The sequence below is a fragment of the Aedes aegypti genome, chromosome 3 (genome assembly GCF_002204515.2).
Source record: "Aedes aegypti strain LVP_AGWG chromosome 3, AaegL5.0 Primary Assembly, whole genome shotgun sequence".
NCBI lineage: Eukaryota > Metazoa > Arthropoda > Insecta > Diptera > Culicidae > Aedes > Aedes aegypti.
Genome location: NC_035109.1, coordinates 162,731,879 through 162,755,199, shown reverse-complemented (window position 1 = coordinate 162,755,199; position 23,321 = coordinate 162,731,879). Strand labels below are relative to the sequence as shown.

Genomic DNA, 23,321 nt, shown 5'->3' with positions numbered 1-23,321 from the left:
TTGTTTAAACTGCTATTGTTTTCCCTGAAACTTTGATTATACCACTAAGGTCGAACTTTTGCCCCACCTTACTCTACTTTATTGAAACCAAATTCACGGTTCTTGAGAATGCACAGTTTAAGGTGAAATATATTTATGTCTCCAGCGCTGCAGACATGAATACTTTTTATCATTTGATAAGCGCGAATTATTTGACACATGATATGATGATTTTTGCATTATTTTTATGAGCCATACTGTAAATCTGTTTTTGAGAACTCAGTTTAAAAGCTGCCAATCTTAGACTCGTTCCACGTCCCACCCTATAAAGCGTGCGGTGTGACGGAGAGATTTTCTTTACTCCATCCGTATCGTGTTTAATGTTGAAAGTTCCTTTGTTGGCTCCATGGAAAAGATCGCTCTTCTTATTATGGTACGATGTATGAAGCAGCTATCTAGGGGAATATGTTCCAAAACTAATCGACGAGGTAATATGCCCCCAAATTATTGATTTTCCTCTTTATTTTCAAGAAGAGAACGTGTGCCAAATTTCCTGAGGCAGCCCATAATAGTTATCTTACAATATAGCTATGGGAATAAAACAGAGGAATTGTCGAAAACGACAAAACGGCGCGTTCTGGTACACTCTTTGTATTATGTGCCATTGATGGCTGGTGCTTTGTAAATCAGCAACAGTGCCTACATTTAGTAATTAATGCTACAGAACTAATTATAGATCCTTTATTCTGAAATTACTTTTGGCATTACTTTTCAACTGGGACAGATTCTTCTTCGTATGGCAGTCACGAAGATATTGTATGCTCTGGAAAACCGAGAAAATTTCTATCACGAAAAGATCCTCGACCGATGTGACTTGAATTATCGAACCTTATTTAGTGTGATCATGCTGAACAACTATTCGTTTATCACTGCAGCCTTGAAACATAAATATTCGAATGGTTTTTATTTTTTTTCTCGGTATTCCACTAAGGACTCCTACAGAGATTTATATAAATATTGTTCCCATATAAAAATCGCTAATTTTGAGATAAAAATATTGTCGAGCATTTTTTTCGCATTATAGGCAAATGTCTTTTTTTGTGAGAAAAACTATTGTTCTGATACTCGTATGCATTTTATTTTTTCTAATCCATGTTTTTTTATACTCATTACAGGTCGCCTCGCCATTTGTACGGCCACACAGCGACAGCATGGAGCGGTATCTACAGACTGTTGTGCGTGAAAACTGCATGTTTATTTGATCGTAGCAAAAGTCAACATCTCTTCGACTGTGTCCGCTGGCGGAAAAAGTGAAAATGTTTACCAAAAGCAACCGCGATATTCGTTTCTCAAGTGTAGCCAACGGTGAAGACAATGACAACAAGTGCAGCGAGTATCAGTTTTCAAAATGTGAAACCAAACTGAAAAAATACAAAGTGACATGTTCCGATGTCTGCCCATCGGACGAATGTGCGATTAACGACGAACGTAATCAAGTGAACAATAGCAACAATAGTGCATATAGCAACGGATATTTTCTATAACGTTTGCTCCTCTAACGAAGCATAGGCATAGTTGAGTATAATGAGTTGTATATAGTGTGGGGAAATGGAAAATCAACTTATGTAGAGATAGCATACATCTGAGAAGAATAACGAAATAACATTTAAGTCATACATACCTATAGTGCTTCGTTTTATGATTTTGCAAGATGGAGGAGTAAAAACGGTACATAGAGTAAGAATAAACGACAACTTGGACCCTACTGCAGTTTCAGTGGATATAAATAGCTTACTTACATACAAAAGATAGCCAAACTTCGAAATACGTAGCATATCGTATTTCATTGCATCACTAGGATATTACCAAAATGGCCGATATGCCTGATTTATCTCATCTGACACAGGAGGAACGAGCTATCATTGAAAATGTTATGCATCGACAACGGCAGGAGGAGGAGCGGGAGAATGAGATTATGCGGTAAGTTTACTTTGAATTTTATTTATACACAAGAAAATGAATTTGTGTACCAAAAAAAAAAAAGGTTTTAGAAAAGATAGCACAATACAAAAAAACAATTCTGTATACAAATTAGGGCTGTGCGAATATCGTTTCGTCCGATATTTTCCGATATCGATAAATCTGATGTCCGTCATTATCTATAAAACTGAGTCCGACATTCAGAAGATCATTTATTGATTTTATTACATACATTCATTTATTTAGTTAACATCTAAACAGATAACACTGAATCAATAGTTTCACGCCACAATACTCGGTTCGTGGTCGCATCTCTCCATCCTCGGGTCTGCCCCATGCTCGCCAAATCAATGCGCACTTGATCCACCCACCTAGCTCGCTGCGCTCCACGCCTTCTTGTACCAACAGGATTCGACGCGAACACCATCTTTGCAGGGTTGCTGTTCGGCATTCTTGCAACATGCCCTGCCCATCGCATCCTTCCAGATTTGGCCACCTTCTGGGTACTGGGCTCGCTGTAGATTTGGGCGAACTCGTGATTCATCCTTCACCATCACACACCGTCGTCCTAAGCACCCGATGTTCGAAGACACCAAGTGCTTGCAAGTCCTCCTTGAGCATCGTCCGCGGTGCGGGTGTGAATCTTTTTTGACCGCAGCACTTAAAACATAAAACCAAGTAGAAAAGGTTTTACAATGAAAGAAATTGAGCATATTATTACTATTATCTTAAGACGCATTACGGAGCCGAATGAATATCGATATTATTTATCATGACACCATTGTGTTGTTTGCTATCTACGATAGTTTTGGGAATCGATGTGTTTGGTATTTTCTTCACCCAGGTGAGAGACTTCTTCTTCTTCGTTCCCCGACTGGGACAGAGCCTGCTTCTCAGCCTCTACAAACCGTTATTATGAAGAAAAATTGTCCATCAAATCTGAGAACAGGGCTCGATTCCTGAGGTTATTCTGCAGCACTGAACCAATTAAGAAAAAATCCCTAGGAGGAATCTAGAGAAGTCTCGATTTGAAGTTCTTGACTAAAAGTTTCAATATAATCCTTGTTGAACAGCACTGAAAAAAACCTAAAAAAACGCTCTAAACGTTGGACAAACCGTTCTCAACTAGTATAGCATTGTTCTTCTTCTTGGCATTAAGGTCCTCACTACGACAGAGAATGCTTCTCAGCTTAGTGTTCTTATGAGCAGTTCCACAGTTATCAACTGAGAGCTTTCTTTGCCAAAGTTGACATTTTGCATACGTATATCGTGTGGCAGGTACGATGATACTCTATGCCCAGGGAAATCAAGGAAATTTCCATTACGAAAAGATCCTAGACCGACCGGGAATCGAATCCAGACACCTTCAGCATGGCTTTGCTTTGTAGCCGCGGACTCTAACCACTCGGCTAAGGAAAAGGAAGGCCCCCAGTATAACATTGTTATCGTTGTCATAATTAGAAATACTTACAACTGGCTTAACTTACCGGAGTGGCTTAAGGCGAAGCAGGCCGTCATTGAAATTTGTACGCGTCGTTAATGATTGTTGTTAATTCATCTCACGATTTCGAATCAAAGAAAATCAGTTGGTTTTGCACTGACACAGCTGAAAAAGTATCAGCATACTTTATGCATGTTAGCGCGTACAGTAATTCTTTTTCAAGTAATATAAACTATCAAGACGGAGTTTTATCACTTTGAAAAGCATGCTCATCATTGTTGCCAAAACGAATGATGGGCTACTTAGCCTTAAGGCTCAAGAATTCATCATTCAATCATCAGCAGTCATCAAAAATTAAAAACCAGTTTTATCGTTCAAATTTGAAGAAATCCTCGTAAAAATCCATCATTGCATTACAGATAGTAAGTGTAGTGCAATGATAGATTTCCATGAGTTTTGCTTTGATTTTGAGCAAAAAAACTTGTTTTGAAAATTTGCAAAACGATGATGGTTATTTTCCTCTTAAGTATGTTTTTTATGATTTAAAGTTAATTGATTGTTGTTTTCTATGTTGAGCCGATTGAAAGGTAAAACAAATAAATTAACAATGTTGTTATTTAGAAAAACCGAACCTGAGAATAAATGTAGCACATTAATAGTTAGAAGATAAGTCATGTGAATACATTTATAGTCAATTAGAGCTAAATCAACTGTTTGTTTCAAATCTGGAATGATTTGATTGCTCTGACCTCCACCTGATTCATGCAGCTTTTTCTTCTGACATTTGCACTAAATGACCACTGCAGCTTGTCTATTTTATTCGCTCAATAGTTTTCAAGTGGAGGATCAGGATCAATTAAATGTGCTTAGAGAGCCAAGACTAAGCGTTTTATACAGGACAATCGACAATGATGTTTCATTGAGGCATGCCTGTATTAATCGTTGCTCTCTTTGCATTATTATTGAAAGTGTTTGGCCGAACGCCGTTTGACTGAATGTCGTTTGGCCGAACGCCATTTGACCGAATGCCACACGGTGTGCTAGAACACACATATTATGGAACTTGCATGAGCCTCAGATCTTTTTGCACTAAAAGTTAGCCTTGGTAGTCAAAAAAAGCTTGCGGTATATTAAAAAATCTTTCATCGGCAAAAAATTGAAAAAAACTCGATTTTTGTATTTTTGACCTTCCCCCATATATAGGTTCATAGGAGAATATTAGAGTTACACTAATTTTGTTGAATTTCAACGAATAAAAACCAATTTGACATACCTTGAGGACGAATGAATTATCCGAGGTTTAAATTTGAGCATCATTTTCTACGTACACTAACACAATAGGACCAGCCCATGGTGGTATGCCGCATTTTATATAACCATAAATTTCACCTTGACCTTCAGAATAGTAAACTATTCATAAAAATATTTTGTATTCTTTCTGGTGAAACGTTCCAACTGAGATAGAGACTGCTTGTTCCATGTGCACTTCCACAGTCATTCAGCATATCGTTTTAACTATTTTGAATATTTCGTTTCCGAACTAACGATTTGGAATTCTGTAGATTTTTTCATAAAAAATAGTTCTAAATAATAAGGTGATAAAATGCGGTGAAAATCAATGTTTTCTTTAGTAGTCACAAATTATGAATGTATTTTCCATCAGGTGTCTTGTTTCCATACCCATGGGTTATATTGTTTGTCATATTTTGACGTATACGGCAGAGTTTCTCAATCAAGAGCGAGATTATGTCATGAACCCCAGATAGCCGTAGTGGTAAACGCGCAGCTATTCAGCATGACCATGCTGAGGGTCGTGGGTTTGAATCCCGCTGGTCGAGTATCTTTTCGTAAAGGAAATTTTCTCGATTCCCAGGGCATAGAGTATCTTCGTACCTGCCACACGATATACAAATGCAAAAATGGTCATTCGGCATAGAAAGCTCTCAGTTAATAACTGTGGAAGTGCTCATAAGAACACTAATCTGAGAAGCAGGCTTTGTCCCAGTTGGGACGTAACGTCAAGAAGAAGAAGATTATGCCATGAACATGAAACATAAATTTAAGTATTTAGTTTCAGGTAGGTGAATGTAACAAAGGATACAATAATGATGTGAGATTCTTTAAAATGCACCAGCGGCAGCAAGATTTCAATACAAATTTGCGTGAAAACTTTATAGGTATTGCATTAAATTGTTACATATGTAATGCCATCATAGATTTTTTTTGGTTTGAAATCTTTCATTTTTTGTATCGAAACCTTACATTTTCTGTATATGTAACGTTATTTTACAAAAAATGTATAAGCTCTAATTTTGAATGTAAATATATCGCATATATCGTACGTAAAAATCTGTTTTAATCTTTCACTCTTTCATACAAATTTTTAACAATGAGGCCAGTAAGAGTGAAAATGCTGTACAAGATTAAAACAGAGTAATACTCTTTATTTTTATAGCTTTATGTAATTTTATAATTTTTATTTACGTTTCTAATCTTCATAAAGTTTCATATACAGTTAAGAATTCCAATGATTTAAATTATTTAGCATGTTTAGATTGATGAGTTGTAGTATGTTAACTCTAATTTTTTTTATAAGGTTATGTCAATAACTGAAGTCGATGAAGCACTGCATACCACGATGGGCTGGTCATATTGTGTGATTGTAGGAAGAAATTATGATCAGTTTCAATTGTCTGATAATTATTTTATGTTCAAGATATGTCAAATTGATTTTAATCCAATGAAATTCATCAAAATTAGTGTAACACTAATATTCTTCTATGAACCCATAAATGGGGAAAGGTCAAAAAAACAAAAATCGACTTTTTTCAATTTTTTGCCGATGAAAGATTTTTTAATATGCCGCAAGCTCTTTTTGACTACCAAGGCTAACTTTTGGTGAAAAAAGATCTGAGGTTCATGCAAGTTCGATAATAAGTGTGTTCCAGCACACTGTGTGCCATCTGGTCGAACGGGTCGTTTGGCCGAATTACGAACAACAAATTGCCTCAACGCTGAATGTGACCCAAAAACTAATTGATTTGTTGAAATGTATGATATCACTATATAAGTGCTCCAAGAGAACGATAAAATTAACCCGTTAATTCAGGACAAGACTCTGAGCCGCGCAAGACTCTAAGCCGATGTTTAATTCGCATCTGAGTTACCAACGGTGTTAGGGTTTCCAGTGTCTTTAATGATTTCATCAGAAAGTTTTCCTATTTTCAAACATAGGATATTCTTTCGAGTTATTATGGTTTCATCGCTATCGGAAATAATTTAGCTTATATTTTAATATTACTATTGGGAATTGAAGTGTTTTACATAGATATTGGAATTGAGGCTTTAATACGTTCAAAAAGAGTCCTATTAAAAAACATAAATTTAGCACGGGTGTTAAATTAGATGATATGTCATTTTCCTCCAAGATTAAGATAGCAACGTGTGAACTGAACTCTGCACTATTGCTTGCGTATAGCGACTCGGTGAACACTTACGTAAAAGAAGCTCACGCTTTCTCCTTTGTGTGCCAAAACTTGTGGAGTTCTGTTTGATCTTTCGACCTTGACACTTGCGAGGGCGGGTGACGAGGGCAGGATCAAACATGTCGCGCGTCGGTCGAGTAGTGAAATTAAAAAGCGCCGCGGATCGTTAGTAGTGTTTGATCTATTGATCGAGTCGCTTGCTCCTGCGTGGGCGAGTGATGAACACTTGTTCGGGGTACAATGCGTTTATCGAATTATGTCGCGAATCCGATTAGGCGTGATTATATCATGGATCGCATCACCAACCATTGGTGACTCCCAGATCTTTACCTTATCCCACTAACCTAATATCCTTTCCATGACAACTGTGGAGATGCAGAGGTATACTCGATCTCTCGGTTATGGAGTATCTACTGAGAACAACAAGGAATGTGTGACCGATACCGAAATAAATGATCATTTCAAGGGAAAACTATATTGTCAAACTAGTGGGAGTGGTATCCCTTATTGTCACTCTCCCTCTCTTTGTACCACTCCTTTCTTGCACCAATGCATAGAATATCTCATTTTAAGCATTTTAGATATAATTTTTCACATTTCTAATATACCGTAAAATCGGGTGCAATTGATCAGAAGGGTGAAATTGATCATTGTATCACACGATTTTTTTATGCGTAATGGAGCACAAATATCAATGTAAGCTGCAGTAAATGAACGTGCTTGTCGTAACTATTGTTGAATTGTGTGTTGTGAAGTTTGTTGCGTTAAAGAATGTTTATTACTATGAAAATAATGTAAAATTTCATAATCATGCACGGTGCAGTTTTGACAAACACCTATTAACTTCTATTTATAAGCAAGGATTTGAACATGGTATAAACCTGAAAGTTTGTGAGGATGCTTGAGATATATCCCTAAACCAGATTTCATCACCAAAACTTGTACCAATCAGCTCATATGGTTGAAATGATGGAATTTCTGTTAGATATCACTGAATTCTTTAGGAAATTGCATACATTTAGGCGTTTTCCACGTAATTCTTGAAATTTAACTCTTCGTTATTTATATAAATATTGCATTGTTAAGAATTTGACAAGCATATTCGGATTCAGGGAGCTCAAATTTATCATATAGAGTTGTTTTGAAAACTAACAATTATGGCATTGACAAGTGATCAATTTCACCCCGAAATGAGATCCTCTGATTTTTTATTTTAGAGATATTTGTTAACACTAAAATGACATTTGTTAGAAAATTTCGGTACATAAGTCGATGAGGCTCACCTTCGTACTTGTTTTCCTGCATTTAGTTGTTTGGTATTGTTAACATTATAGAAAACAGACTAGAAAAACCGTGAAAAATGATCAATTTCACCCGAAATTACGGTACCACAGCAAGCGTAAATCGCTACAGGATTATATAAACACAAATGTCACCAGCGCGATGGGAAGTGTTTTACAAGATTACTCATAACTTTTGATAAAAAAAACATAGGTACATCTCTGATTTATATATATTTTGTGTAAAAATAGCTCAGCATTTCAATGATGAAAAAACTTTTCGAATCGATGGTTGCGAGACCATGAAAATTCAGTTTTTTCCGATAATATCCAATATGGCTGCCAAATTAAATATGGCCGCCGAATATTTTTATTGCAAATGAAGTCCCTATGTTTTCTATTTCCAAAACAATGTTATTGTAAAGGCGTTGTTGAAGATATTTCTGGCAGTTTGAGTGAGCCCAGAATTGCCAAAAATCGAGGGGCCTTCGAAAACTGTTTTAATTATAACTACCGAGGGATCTATCAATTTGACCAACCGAATACAGTTTCTTTACTTAATCGACAGAAGATTTCGAATAAGCATAAATTTGAACATTTTGAATGACTAAATGTAATAGTGGGCCCTAGGGGGTACAGTCCAAGACCGCTGTATGAGGGATGCCTCCTTCCTGTCCGTTACCATAGATAAAGATTTAGGACAAATATTTGCCTATTTGACGAAATTGACCCATCCTTGTATGGAGTTAAAAAAATAAAATAAATCGATATTTGATCATACAATTTAAATCAAACTATTGCTCATACAAAAAGTTTAAGTACTATTTGGCATGCTTGATGAATTGAATTACCAATACGTTTAATAAATCATAGCTTTAATTTCACTCAAACTTCTATAAAACCATGTCAAACATCTTTGTTGACATGTAGCACACAATTGTGACGTTATGGAACATTTATAAAAGCTGCAATCCCAAATTTACAGGAGAAAGATGATTTGAACCTTGAGACAAGCGAATAGGTTATTATTGTTCCGTTTTGTAATCTATACTCGAAAGCACGATCGTTTGTTTTGTGTGATCAAGTTTTTCAACTAATCGATCAAGTTTTCAGCTTGAACCGTTGTCTACTTATCTAGATTTGTGCTATTGAAAATTTGAGATTTTGTTTCGATTTATCTTCACTTTAACAATTACACTACTGATTTAGAAAATTCAAATACCCAGCATAGGCTGCTTGATAAGATTCACGATTTCAAATTACTGTAGTGAGAAGAGCCACGTGAGTTTCACTAAATTCAAGCCTACTGCTATTACAGTCCTAGCCCTGTTTACAATATACAATCAATACTAATTCAAATCTTCTAAAACAAAAAAATGGATAAAATATTTTTAGAAACATGCTTAAGATTCAAAATATACACGATACAATCATTTTTAAATTCAAATTAGAGACATATCTGAAACAACTAATCAATCTTACAATTAGCCCGGCTTATGATAGTTCCCAAGGAATACCTATAGCGTGGTTGTTTCTTTCCTGGGGAAGACCTCATGTACTTTTGATCAAAAGCGCTTATAGTTTTCGCATTTTAATTTTTTGTTTGGAGTAAATAATTATATTAAGAGGAATAATTGTAAAGAGTTTTCAGCTCAGTACAAAATGGGAACATAATGTTAGAAAAGGGATGACAATTAAATTCTGTGCAATAATAATAAAAAAATCTTTCTTATGTTTTGTTGCAGGAGAAAGCAGGACGAGGTGGCAACGCTCGTTGATTCAATCAGGCAAAAATCGGAACAGCAGAAAAAGGCAGGAGTGGAACTGGACGCTACCTGTCACATTTGCCTCAAAACCAAATTTGCGGATGGCATCGGGCACATCTGCAATTATTGCAACATCCGTTGTTGTGCCAAATGCGGGGGAAAAGTCACGCTGCGTAACAATAAGGTGAGTTGAGTATCTTTTGGTTTAGGAGCCGTGAATGAATTCGACTACAAGAGAGACAACGATAGCACCAGCAAAATTGGATTGGCTCATTGGGATTCCTGTGGTGGTGTTTCAATGCTGTATAGTTTTAGTTTATCATCTCATATATTTCGGCATGAATATCAAGAAAAAAAAATATATAAGGCAGACAATGCAAAACTGGATTGCCTCACTATTGTTGGGATGTAGACGTTCATTTTAAATAGCAGGCACCAGAATTCCAGGCGCCTGTGCCGCCAAGATTAAACCAACATTAGCAAGCGTCTGAAACGAAAACATTCAGAGACAATGGAGTGAATTGATTCAATTGGAACATAATTTACTTATTCGGACGTTCTATGAGTTTCTCATAAGTTCGTGATAATTTTAAGGTGCTTTCTATGATTTTCACGAAATGATACCTAAAAATTTTAGGTCATGATTGATTTTGGATTGCAGTTCTCAATACCAACAGTTGTAAATTGTTTATCGCAGCCATCAATTGTAGTTTTATAAAACAGTTTTTTATGAGCTTGGTTATTTAATCGTTTACGATTTTGCTAAGTTAACACTAAGATGCTATAATGTTCTTTGTTAAATACCGTAATTTCGGGTGATGTTGGCGCGATAGAAGCGGCTGGCCACCCTATGTGAGGCATTTCATAAGAATAGGCCAAACGAAAGTCAAATGGAAAAGAAAATTGTATCTTGAAGATAGAAGTCGATTGAATCGGGTAATAGGTCGAACCGAAATATTAAAGTGTAGGTCATAATTTAACTAGTAATTATTGTCTGAAGTCAAGAAATAAGTGCGGATGAATCACTGAAGATTGTAAGTACAAATATTGTGTGAAATCGATCTGTAATATTATACTGAATAAATGTGTTTTAGTTTAAGCTGATCAATAAAATCAACGAGTCTTTGATCTGCTCTAAAACCCAGTGTTGACATCGCAACATTCTTAAAAATCTTCAACTTTCAATCGCATTTGCTTTAAAATGACGAAAATCACACCAACAACAGAAATGATGAAAATTCAGATGGAGTTTATACAGAGAGAGCATGCGATAAAGATGAAGGCAATATCGGACCGTGAAGCTGAGGAGTTGAGTTATGAACGAAAACGTTATAACTTATTACGATCACGAACGAAGAACGACAAAGATGCGTCGGATTTTAATTTACTCGACGTGGATAGTGATGTGCGGGATGAGATGAATAGTCAAAATAGCGATTCTACTCCAGAAGCATTTGAATCCATTTCGTCGGCAAGCAATATACAACCGCCGTCCACCGGTGTTGTACTCACTTCTCAACAAATATGTGCTCGGCAAGTCATATCACCAGACTTGCCAATATTTACAGGCGATCCAGAGGATTGGCCAGTTTTTAATAGCCAATACAAAAACACCACCTTGGCTTGTGGATATAGTAATGCAGAAAATTTGGTGAGGCTACAGAGGTGTATAAAGGGGAAGCCTTTGGAATATATACGCAGTAGGTTACTTCTACCTGAGTTAGTACCCAAAGTCATGGGAACGTTAGAAATGCTATACGGTCGACCAACAATATTAATCAATTCATTGATAAACAAGGTTCGATCATTTCCTGCACCAGACATGGAACACTTAGAAACAGTGATCGATTATGGAATGGCAATACAAAACCTCTATGATCATCTTACTGCTATGGATCAAACGGCACATCTACAAAATCCGACACTGTTGCAGGAGCTTGAAGCCAAACTTCCAGGAGAAATGAAGTTAGCATGGAAGGGAACGTGGATCATCATCACTCAAAACATTGCATGAATATATGAACGAAGTGGTTGAAACCGCTTGTGAAGTAACGTTTGTTGGGCAGCAAACACATAGATGTCGAACACTGAGCCCTACATACAACTCTGCTGATATCGCAACGACAAGTCCGGAGATAGAGAACAATAGCTACTGCCTTGTGTGTCGAGCACAGAATCATTGCGTGAAAGATTGCAATGTATTTCAATCGTATGAAGTGTGTCACCGTTGGAGATTAGTTGGGGAGCTAAAATTGTGTAGATGCTGCCTCAATCGTCACGCCGCTAGATCTTGTCAGACAGCTTACGAATGTGGAATAGATAGATGTCAATTACTACATCATCCATTGTTGCATCAAAATAGAACTCAATAGGGTAACCAGTATGAAGAGCGCAAATAGTGAACAGAAAATCTTCATCAAATATGTAGATTTACGGGGGTGGGAATGTTGACGCGATAGAAGCGGCTGGCCACCCTATGTGAGGCATTTCATAAGAATAGGCCAAACGAAAGTCAAATGGAAAAGAAAATTGTATCTTGAAGATAGAAGTCGATTGAATCGGGTAATAGGTCGAACCGAAATATTAAAGTGTAGGTCATAATTTAACTAGTAATTATTGTCTGAAGTCAAGAAATAAGTGCGGATGAATCACTGAAGATTGTAAGTACAAATATTGTGTGAAATCGATCTGTAATATTATACTGAATAAATGTGTTTTAGTTTAAGCTGATCAATAAAATCAACGAGTCTTTGATCTGCTCTAAAACCCAGTGTTGACATCGCAACAGGTGAAATTGATCACTTTTCACTGTTTTCCATGTCTGTTTTCTATGATGTTGCCAATTCCAAACAACTTAATGCAGGAAAACAAGTACGACAGTGAGCCTCATTGATTTATATACTCAAATTTTCATACAGTTGTGATTTTAGTGCTGAAAATCGTCTCTAAAATAAAAAGTCAAGGAACTCCATTTCGGGGTGAAATTGATCACCTGTCAAAACCATTATTGTTAGTTTTGAAAACAACTTTACTTATTTAATTTGAGCCTCCTGAATCTAAATATGCTTGCCAAATTCTTAACAACGCATAATTTATGGAAATAATAAACAATTAATTTTCAACAATACCGCAGAAAACGCCTAAATGTAGGCAATTTCTGAAGGAATCTTCTGATATCAATAAAAAATTCAATTATTACATGAAAATGAACAAATTGGTACGAACTTTGATGATAAAATTCGTTTTGGGGATATATATTAAGCATCCTTACAAATTTTCAGGTTGACACCATGTCCAAGTACTTGCTTAAAACTATAAGTTTATTGATGTCTGCCAATACCAAACAGAACACGATTATGGAATTTTCAATTATTTTCATAGAAATAAATATTCCTTAACACAAAAAGCTTCACAGCTCTATTAGAGGGAAATAAAATCGTGTGACACAGTGATCAATTTCACCCGAATTTACGGTACCCCAAATCATCACAGACAATGATTTTCTCAAAGAATCAATAATAAACTCTTCTACGAGCTTTTGTCAATTTACTAGAATTGCTCAAAATATTTGTCTAGAAATTTTGCATAAAATTGCATTTGGAATTTTTGCTTGAACTCATTCAGGAATTATACTCGAAATTTTAGGCTTCTTCAATCTAAACGATCCGGCTTAAAAAACATTTGTACAAATGTTTTCAATTTGAGTGAAGTCAGTCAAACTTCCTCGGATGTGTCCCAGTAAACACACCATCGTATATGATGGGATATAAGAGTACAAATGTGGAGGCGATATACGTACATCTTGCATGCAGCCTTATGGCGCATGTACGTATATCGCCTCCACATTTGTACTCTTATGCGCTATCAAATACGAGTTTGTGTTTACTGGGGTGGACATACCCGAGGAGGAAAGAATAACTCGCAATAACTTATGCATAACATATTTTGATATCAAACCATAATTAGGTATTGTTCAGTTGTCAATACCTCATTTTGGTATTATAATGGTATTTGAAAAAAAAAAGTGTTTAAAACAATTAAAAATATTTCGTTTTGGTATTCGATAGGTATTGAGGGCTGCTTGAGGTATTGAACTACAATTAACTCTCCCTTACTCGATGTTTCGTATCTCGATATCGAGTTAGAGAACCATAGTAAAAGTTGGTTTTCATGGCTAACTCGATGATCCCTTGAAACTCAGTTGCACTGGATTTGTGTTCTGTAACTCGATACCTCTCTAACTCGATGGTTCCTCCAATATCGAGTTAGGGAGAGTTAACTGTATTATTGAAAAAAAAAATCACTTTCATATGAAAATCCATCACGTATTATTTAGGTATATGGGGGCCCAGATAGCCGTAGCGGTAAACGCGCAGCTATTCAGCAAGACCAAGCTGAGGGTCGTGGGTTCGAATCCCACCGGTCGAGGATCTTTTCGGGTTGGAAATTTTCTCGACTTCCCAGGGCATAGAGTATCTTCGTACCTGCCACACGAAATACGCATGCAAAAATGGTCATTGGCATAGTAAGCTCTCAGTTAAAAACTGTGGAAGTGCTCATAAGAACACTAAGCTGAGAAGCAGGCTCTGTCCCAGTGGGGACGTAACGCCAGAAAGAAGAAGATTATTTAGGTATTACAATACCTGATCCTATTATCAGTTTGGTATTTGTAGAATATGCAGAAGGTATTATTTGAGGTATTTTACCTTTTATGCAGGGCTCATTTATAACTCATTCAGGTTGTAAGTAGTGGAAATTATCTGGTATGAAATACCTCAATTTGGTATTCAGTAGTTATTTTCTCTTGCTCGGGTAGCATCTACGTAAGAACCAAATGTCTTTTCATGTAGTTACTAGTCGCTGGCTTCGGCTCACAGTATTGTAATTACTGAATCGATGCAATGGGCACTCAATAGTTTTGCCCCTTTCAAATCTCCAGGAGCAGATGGGATTTATCCTGTTCTGCTCCAGAATGGATTTGAGTTTATCAAACATGTTTTGAAAAAGCTACTCGTAAGCAGTTTTGCTTCCGGGTATATTCCCAGATCCTGGCGTGATAGTACCGTATACACGTTTTACACAAAGTTGTATACGATATCGAGAAAGCATTCGTTCAGAAGCAATCCTGCTTGGGTGTTTTCTTGGATATTGAGGGTGCCTTTGATAACATGTCTTTCGATGCCATATTGAAAGCTGGACAAAACCATGGGCTACCTGCAATGAATACCAATTGGATTCATCAAATGCTCAAAAACGATTCGAAAATTGAGTGTTTGCGGATGCCCCCAAGGGGAAGTCTTGTCACCACTTTTGTGGAATCTCGTAACAAACACTCTATTGAGGCAACTCAATAATTGCGGTTTTCCAACTTATATGGATTTGTCGATGACTATCTAGCTTTGATAGTTGCATAATCGAACAGAAGATTTGATGAAAAGTGCTATTCACTTAGTCGAGAGTTGATGTCGCCAATATGGCATTTCGGTTAACCCGAGTAAAACGTCTATTGTTCTTGTTACGGAAAGACGAAACCGTGATGGAATTCGACCTTTACGTATTTTTGGCACTGAGATTAATGTGAGTGATCTGATTAAGTATGTCGGAGTAGTTCTAGATTCCAAACTTTCTTGGATACCTCACATTGATTTCAGAGTCAAGTCAATGCCGGGGAACCTTTGATAAAACCGGGGGTCTCAAACCCAAGTATATCAAATGGATTTACACAACAGTTGTTCGACCAATATTGGCATATAGATATCTTGTGAACAATCCAAACAAAATTGGGCCATCTCCAAAGGATATGCTTGATGGCGGTGTCTGATGTGTTCTCTACGATTCCCACAGCAGCGCTCGTAGCTCTTTTAGACATTGTGCCACTACACATACACCTTAAACAAAGAGCACTTTCTTGCTCTTACCGTTTATGGATACTTGATCTACTGGAGAAAAATTCAGTGAATCGTAGATCTACGCACGATTCGTTGTTTCCACTTTTGGTGAATTGGGACAAAATTATCCTTGCTCCAAGTGCTTGTCACTTTCCTTACAGGACATTTACCACACAATTCCTTTCACGGGAAAAGTGGACGTCTGGCTATTTGGAAAGAAGTATATCAAACAATATAGTATGTTACACTGATGGCTCCCTTCTTGAAGGTAGAGCTGGTGCAGGTGTATATTCTTGTGAGCTAAGGCTGAATCAGTTTTAATCACTTGGTAGAAACTGTACCTTTTTTCAAGCGGAGATATTTGCTCTTATGTGTTGAGTGCAATCAGCACTTCAACAGCGCGTAATGGGTAAAGTCTGTTCAGATAGTCAGGCTATTATAAAAACTCTTGCTTCGAAGCTTGTTATCGCATGTCAAGCTCAAATCGAGGAACTGAACTCAACTCTGTAAACCTTCTATGGAGCTATTTCAATTTCGAAGTGCTGGGTGAAGCTCCAGATAAATTTTTTGGGCGGCAACTCAGCACAATGAATATTGGAATAGTTTGTATAAAATTGTACATTATTGAGCCATCCCCAAGGGTGGTGAAGTATTTAACAATTCTGTCAAAGCAGAATTGCAGTCTCGGCCGATTCAACTTTTACATGGCAAATATTCAGCGTGCTTACTCAGTTGTGTGTGATAGTTGTTATTTCGATTATGGAACTTCGTATCATCTGATATGTAACTGTCCAGTTTTCGCGCAACTGCAATTCCGATTATTTAGTAAACACTTATTAAGTGAAACTGATTTCAGGAGTCTAAATCTTCAGGACATTCTGTTATTCTTAACCCGTTGTGGCCATGAGTTATATGCTCTCTTTTTGCAGTGCCTTTTTTGGGGCACTGTTCGAACCCCTTGTGGTATGACGCTAAATGCATCCATTTCGCTTATGCAAATTTCCATCTTCAACGACTCCACCCTATTGCATCCCATCTTTTCCTTCTCTTTTCTTTCCCATCGGGTAATCAATAAAATAGACTCAAATATGGCGATGGCACAAATCTCCCCATTGGCGGGGAACGTGCTTTTGGAGCCGGCCTTGTGATACCTGATACTGTATAAAATTTTAGTTCGATCGATGAAACTATAATTTAACGCCAATAGTTCAAAGTTTGTATGGGATTTACTATAGAAAAACTTACTTTTCCAAAGTAAAATCGCCTGTCTGAAAATTTTGAACACAGACTCCAATATGTATTTTTACAATGAAGAACATTGTCGAAGACCTCAAAGCAATCCGATGCTTGTGAAAAAAGTTATTGGGCGTTGATCATTTAGAAATTTTGCTCATTTTTATTATTATTTTTATTCTTTTGCGTGTTAATCAACGTCACCTTACCAATTCTGCAATGTTCTTCATCTTAAACATACCGATCAAGGCAGAAGGGTGAATTTATTATGAAAAGGATAGCTATAATATGTACAAAATTAGGATGTAGTAAAGTCTCTGATAAGACGTCAGCACTCTTCCCGTACTCATTTTTGTAGGTGTAGGGCTACTAGCATTGAGGTCTTCTTAAAGATTTTGTTTCGTACACGATGGTAATGGAAGATCACCCTGAGATAGTCACAACAAGTGTTGTTCTATGGAACCCGCTTCAAGACCAACCTGATAGACAACCGTCCCGCTATAGTAAGGAAACGTTAATACACTTGTACATGTTAAAAAACCGGCGGCCTCTGATTGCCGCTACAGTAAAAACTTTCGTTGGTTTGTGGGATCATTAATTTAAATTTCGATGAGATCACCTTTTTAATGAAGAAATGATGATGGCAGAAAAGTGGTGAGCAAATCTATTAGTGACCTGTCTGTTTTAATACAAGAAGATGATAGAAAGGGAAAATTTCTAATTAGAATTTTAGCACTTTTGTGAATGCCTTCAGGATACATTCCTTTAAAAACAAGCTGTTCTAAATGGAAATATAAGTAACTCGCTTACCCAACGAAAACTTGAAAGAACAGCCTATATAAGAAAGAAGGGCAAATTTCTGGTGAAATGTTTGATGTGAATGATCACTGTAATAACGTGATGCTATGGCACAGCAACCTATATTCATAAGAAAGGAAAATATTTGTTAAAACACAAAATTGAAATATGAACACTACCAAGAAGTCCAAATACCAGTGATCACGCAGCTGATCAGCAAGACCATATTTAGGGTTATGGGTTCGAATTCCTCCAGCGACGGAACTTATGCATTGGAAGTTTGCTTGACGTCCGCATGGCATGAGACACATGTACAAATATGATAAATTGACAAGGAAAGCTCTCAGTCAATAAAAGGCTCATTTTATTAGAAGACCATTCACAAATTTTGTAACCTTGAGGGGGACAAAAAATGTGGTTGTCCTAAAAATGTTACAGCCCATACACAATATGTAAAATTTCCATACAAAAAATGGTACAAGGGGGTGTCAAAAAATGGCAATTTTTGGCGTTATGAAATTTGTGAATGACCCCTTGAACTGCGAAAGAATGATAAGAAGATACAGTCGACTCTCCACAACTCGATGTTCTATAACTCGATATATTTTATAACTCGATGGATTTTGCGGTCCCTTCAAATTCTCATAAATCATGCTCTCCATAAGTCGATATTTCTATAACTCGATGTCTCCAATAGTCGATGCCACGTGAGAGGTAATTTTCCCTCCATAATTCGATATCCATCTAAAAATCATTTTTTATACAGGGAGACATGGACCATTTCTAGTTTGGCAGTGAATAAAGGACTTGCAATTTGTAATAAAAGTTTAAAAACATAAAAATAAAAAAATGAATTTTTAGTAAAAATAAGGGACTTTTCGAACATTTTGAAAAAAGTGTCCAAAGATATTTTTTCAAAACACTTTCAACAAAATGTTGCAGACATGATCATAAAAGTATTGGAAATATAGAAATTTAAACCTTGGATTTTAAAATAAGGGACTTTTCGAACATTTTGAAAAAAGTGTCCAAAGAAATTTTTTCAAAACACTTTCTACAAAATGTTGCAGACATGATCATAAAAGTATTGGAAATATAGAAATTTAAACCTTGGATTTTAAAATTTTTGGTATCGGTATGTTCTATAACTTGTAATTTTTCGTGTGGTGTCCTCTCCAGTGGATTGCTGTGCACTACAGGCAGATGTTGACAAAGTTCTGATCTGGTGCGAGAGAAACGGAATGGAGGTTAACATACAAAAATGCAACATCATTACCTTTTCACGAATCCGCGCTCCAATTCTTTTTGAGTATTCGATGCAAAGCTGTACGTTGAAAAGAGTCTCAACCATTAAAGATCTAGGTATCACCCTGGACAACAAACTGTGTTTCAACGAGCACATATCGTCGGTGATAGCTAAGGCCTACGCAGTACTCGGTGTAATCATCAGGAACACTCGGGATTTCAATGATATTTACTGCCTGAAAACATTATACATCTCGTTGGTTCGCAGCTTTTTGGAATACGGCGTTGTGGTCTGGAGCCCGTATCACGCTGTGCAGATTGACCGCATCGAACGTGTTCAGAAATGCTTTGTCAGGTTTGCACTTCGTAGACTACCATGGCGTAATAGATTTCGACTCCCTGCTTATGAAAACCGATGCGCACTCATCAGTCTTCCGACGTTGGCAACTAGGAGAACATATCTTCAGAGGCTTTTCGTGTTCGACCTACTGGAGAACAACGTTGAATGTCCGGATATTTTGGAAAAGCTTCGTTTCAATGCTCCAGGTAGAACGATACGGCGTACTGACTTCTTTCGACGATCGGCACATCGCACACAGTATGGACAACACAACCCACTCGATGTTTGCTGCCAAGTTTTTAATGATGTGTATCACATGTATGATTTTAATTTGTGTAAATCTGCGTTCAAATCGAAGACTGTAAATAAAAAAAAAAATAACTCGATAATTCTATAAGTCGATGGTCCCTTGAATATCGAGTTATGGAGAGTCGACTGTAGTTGCCAACAAAATATTTCGAAAGAATAAAAGACAATTTACACCGTCTTCAGCCATAGGCTGCACAGACTGAACATAACTAACATTAGACCACGGACACATGGAACGACCAATGGACCAGTGAAATTTTTTTTCGTTTGACGAAAAGTTTTCTCCGACTGGGGCAGGAATCGAACCCACACTCTGTAGCACAATACGCCTAAACGACTGACGCCGCTTACCGCTCGGCTACGAAGCCCATTGCTGAATATAAAAGAAGGAATAGCTGAAAATAAAAGAAGGAAAAATATATGATGAACATTTTACCGACGAATTTTACGCGCCACTAATCACCAGCTTTCATTAGAGACGCATTTTTGCCCGCAAAATAAGATACTGCACTGTATCTCATACTATTCGGGGTAGTGGCGTTCGGGGTAATGAGCCATTCGGGGTAATGGCTTTCGGAGTAGTGACCCATTCGGGGTAGTGGCGTTCGAGGTAGTGGCATTCGGGGTAATGGGATGGAGCTGTGAAAGTTGGATCAACGGTCTCTGCAGTGCACCCTGCACAGATGGTACGCCCCAGGGGCCCTGCCTAAGCGTTCTTTTTTTAGCCTGTACGTAAATAGTCTGCCGCAGGGACTCAAGTGCAGCTACCAGCTGTACGCAGACGACCTACAAATATATGTATCCGGACCAAAGCAAGACATCGATAGGCTTGTAGCGTTGGTCAACACCGATCTTTATCACATTGAATGTTGGGCCGGTATCAACTCACTTTTCCCAAGTCCAAAAAAACTCAAGCTATCATCTTTTGCAGAGAAGGAACAATTACACCGATTTCAGACATCACCTTTTGCGCCGAAGCCATCCCACTATCCGATAGCGTCACTAACTTGGGTCTACAAATGGACAGGAATCTTCGATGGCTCACTCAGGTTAATGGAATCACAAAAAAAGGTTTTTGGCACTCTGCATACCTTTCGTCGTTTCTCGCCTGTGCTGACTACCCAAACCCGGAAGAAACTAGTGCAAGCCGTGGTGATTCCTTTCTTCACCTATTGCGATGTAGTGTATCACCCCGGCCTGTCCGTAGCACATAAGAAGCAGCTGAACAGATGTTTTAAGGCAGCGGTCCGTTTCGTATATCGGCTTCGTCGGAGAGAGTCCACCGAAGAAGTGAGGAACACCATCTTGGGGTACGATTTAGCAACGAACTATCGGAACCGTATTTGCAGCTTTATACGGCAGGGATATGCCAAGGATCTGCCCGACTATTTGCTGCAGCACCTCGGTGCTTTACCATCCCAGCACACACGACGTCCCAAAAGAAAAGTATCCTCATTGCAGGAGCTTTTAGCTGGAACGGCGTTCCTCTTCAAATTAAGCTTGAACCAACAATTAATTCATTCAAAGCAGCCGTCGAACGATGGCAGTAGATAATAGGTACCTAGATTAAATTTAATGACACTGACAGTCACTGTAACTTGTAAAACCGTGATTTAATGACTAGTTTCCAATGTTTAATATCCAAATTTACTTCGTTCGTTTCCTTGATCTGAGATATAGTTTGTAAACTGACAGGGTATCGTAACGTTAATAAATTACAATTACAATTACTAAATCTCATGCAAACGTCGAGAGGCTGGCGCTGAATTATAGTTTCAGCCTGGAGAGGTTTCTCTTCGTTTGCTGTGCTGTCGCCCACACGTCCCATATTGAGATACATTAGTTTGACATATTTGTATCTCACTAGCGCCTTCTAGTTGTAGAATTTTGAACTAGGCAAACATGCAACGTATAGGGCTCTGCACAAAAATCTATCTTTCTCTTTCACTCTACCTTGAAATTTGTAAACTACAAGTCCAGTAAACATCAAAATCCCATACAAAATCAAAACATTGCAGAGGCCTATACTGTCCATAACTGCATGTTTGTCACATTCGACATTTTTGACAATTTGGAGTTAATACCGGGGAGAGTCATCAAATAACAAATTCTTTCGATCAACTTACTGAAATCTGTGAGATTGTTCTAAAAAATTCGAAAAAAAAATACCAAGCAATATAGCCCTTGAATCAATGAGCAACTTTGCGAAGACATCAATTTTCAAAATTATCAGAATATAGAGCTATCCTAAGATCTGGTTATAGAAGCTTATAGTCGTTTAGTGTAATTATAAAAGATGCTTTCTAAGCTAGCGCTATCATGCGGTAAAACTCCGAACTAACCAATGAATAATTTTGTCGCCAAAGTATAATTTTATGGATAACTGTTTCTGAGATGCTTGCGTTTGAAGTTTTTAAACAGCGTCATACCGAGGTACCAGAGTCAAATTTAGAGCGACATAATTTGTATATATTCCCCTATGAACCTAATTGGTGTATTTGATAAGATTAGTTACTTCACGGCAAAATTTAGTTATCAAAATTCTAACATACTTTATTCTATTTCTTTCCAGGTGATATGGGTGTGCATCGTTTGTCGGAAGAAGCAAGAGCTCTTATCAAAAACGGGTCAATGGATTAACAAAAGCACCAGTCCCGATGGGACAGGTCGTCGATATGAAGGAGATCCCAGGGTAACTATCCATAACCTAAGCAATCGTTGCAGAATTATTCAGTTTATTCATTTTTAGGGTTTCCCACAAACACTCGATCCACACGATCCCTCCGACAAACGACCAAAACTGGAACGAGCGAAAAGTGCTGCCGAAAAGGAGAACAACCCCATGCAACGTGCTGGCAGTCAGCTTAGGAGGCAATATTCGCAGCAAGATCCTATACCACGACGATTGTCGCAATCGGATAGCGGAGTGGATATATCGACTGCACCCTCGCAAGTTCGATTACCAATGCCACGGATGCATTCTCAAGGTGGCCAACAGCAAGGTCCCTACGGCCAGTATACGCAACATCCCGGTCTTCCTCAGCCTCCCATGCAACAGTCACCATACGGGCATCCTCAATCTCATATGAATCCTCAAGTGCAGATCACTCGACCCAGTGGAAACGTCGGGATGGGTGGTTATGCACAAGAGGACCCCAGTTATTATCAGGTAACTAGGAAATGCTTTTGCAGCGCGTATCACTCATATTACAATCATCGTAATCATGTATCATTCATAATCAGGGTGAAATTGAAGATCTAATGCGTGCTCATCCGCATTTGGTTCATCCTCGGCAGCAGCAGCACTACGCAGAATCAATGCAATCCGGAAGTAGCAGTGGGATTGTGCTACCACCAGAACCAATGAAGAAACACAAACGCCCCATGGGTGGTCCTTATCTCCCGCAGCAGCGGTCGTATAGCAGCTCCGACGAAGATATTCGATCTACGCCGGAGTACGAAGGTCAGTTTGCTCGTTTATTGTCGTTCAATCTTTCCGTACAAATGATGATTTTCTTTTTGTTCGATTTTCACTCTTCTCTCAAGTTATTGTTTGTGTTCTTAATCCCTAATTTTA

At 37.7% G+C, this 23,321-nt stretch overlaps 1 protein-coding gene across 3 annotated transcripts in view; it reads left to right on the top strand.

The window, feature by feature from the left end:
• LOC5578447 (regulating synaptic membrane exocytosis protein 1) overlaps window positions 1–23,321 on the top strand; it is a 172,393-nt gene that overhangs the window by 39,962 nt on the left and 109,110 nt on the right. For all 3 annotated transcript variants that reach the window (XM_021855306.1, XM_021855303.1, XM_021855304.1), the window contains exons 3-7: window positions 1,155–1,959; window positions 9,911–10,115; window positions 22,317–22,436; window positions 22,494–22,913; window positions 22,988–23,207. In XM_021855306.1, the coding sequence (XP_021710998.1) occupies window positions 1,850–1,959; window positions 9,911–10,115; window positions 22,317–22,436; window positions 22,494–22,913; window positions 22,988–23,207 (1,075 nt within the window). In that variant the 5' untranslated portion in view covers window positions 1,155–1,849. The remainder of the gene's footprint in view (window positions 1–1,154; window positions 1,960–9,910; window positions 10,116–22,316; window positions 22,437–22,493; window positions 22,914–22,987; window positions 23,208–23,321) is intronic.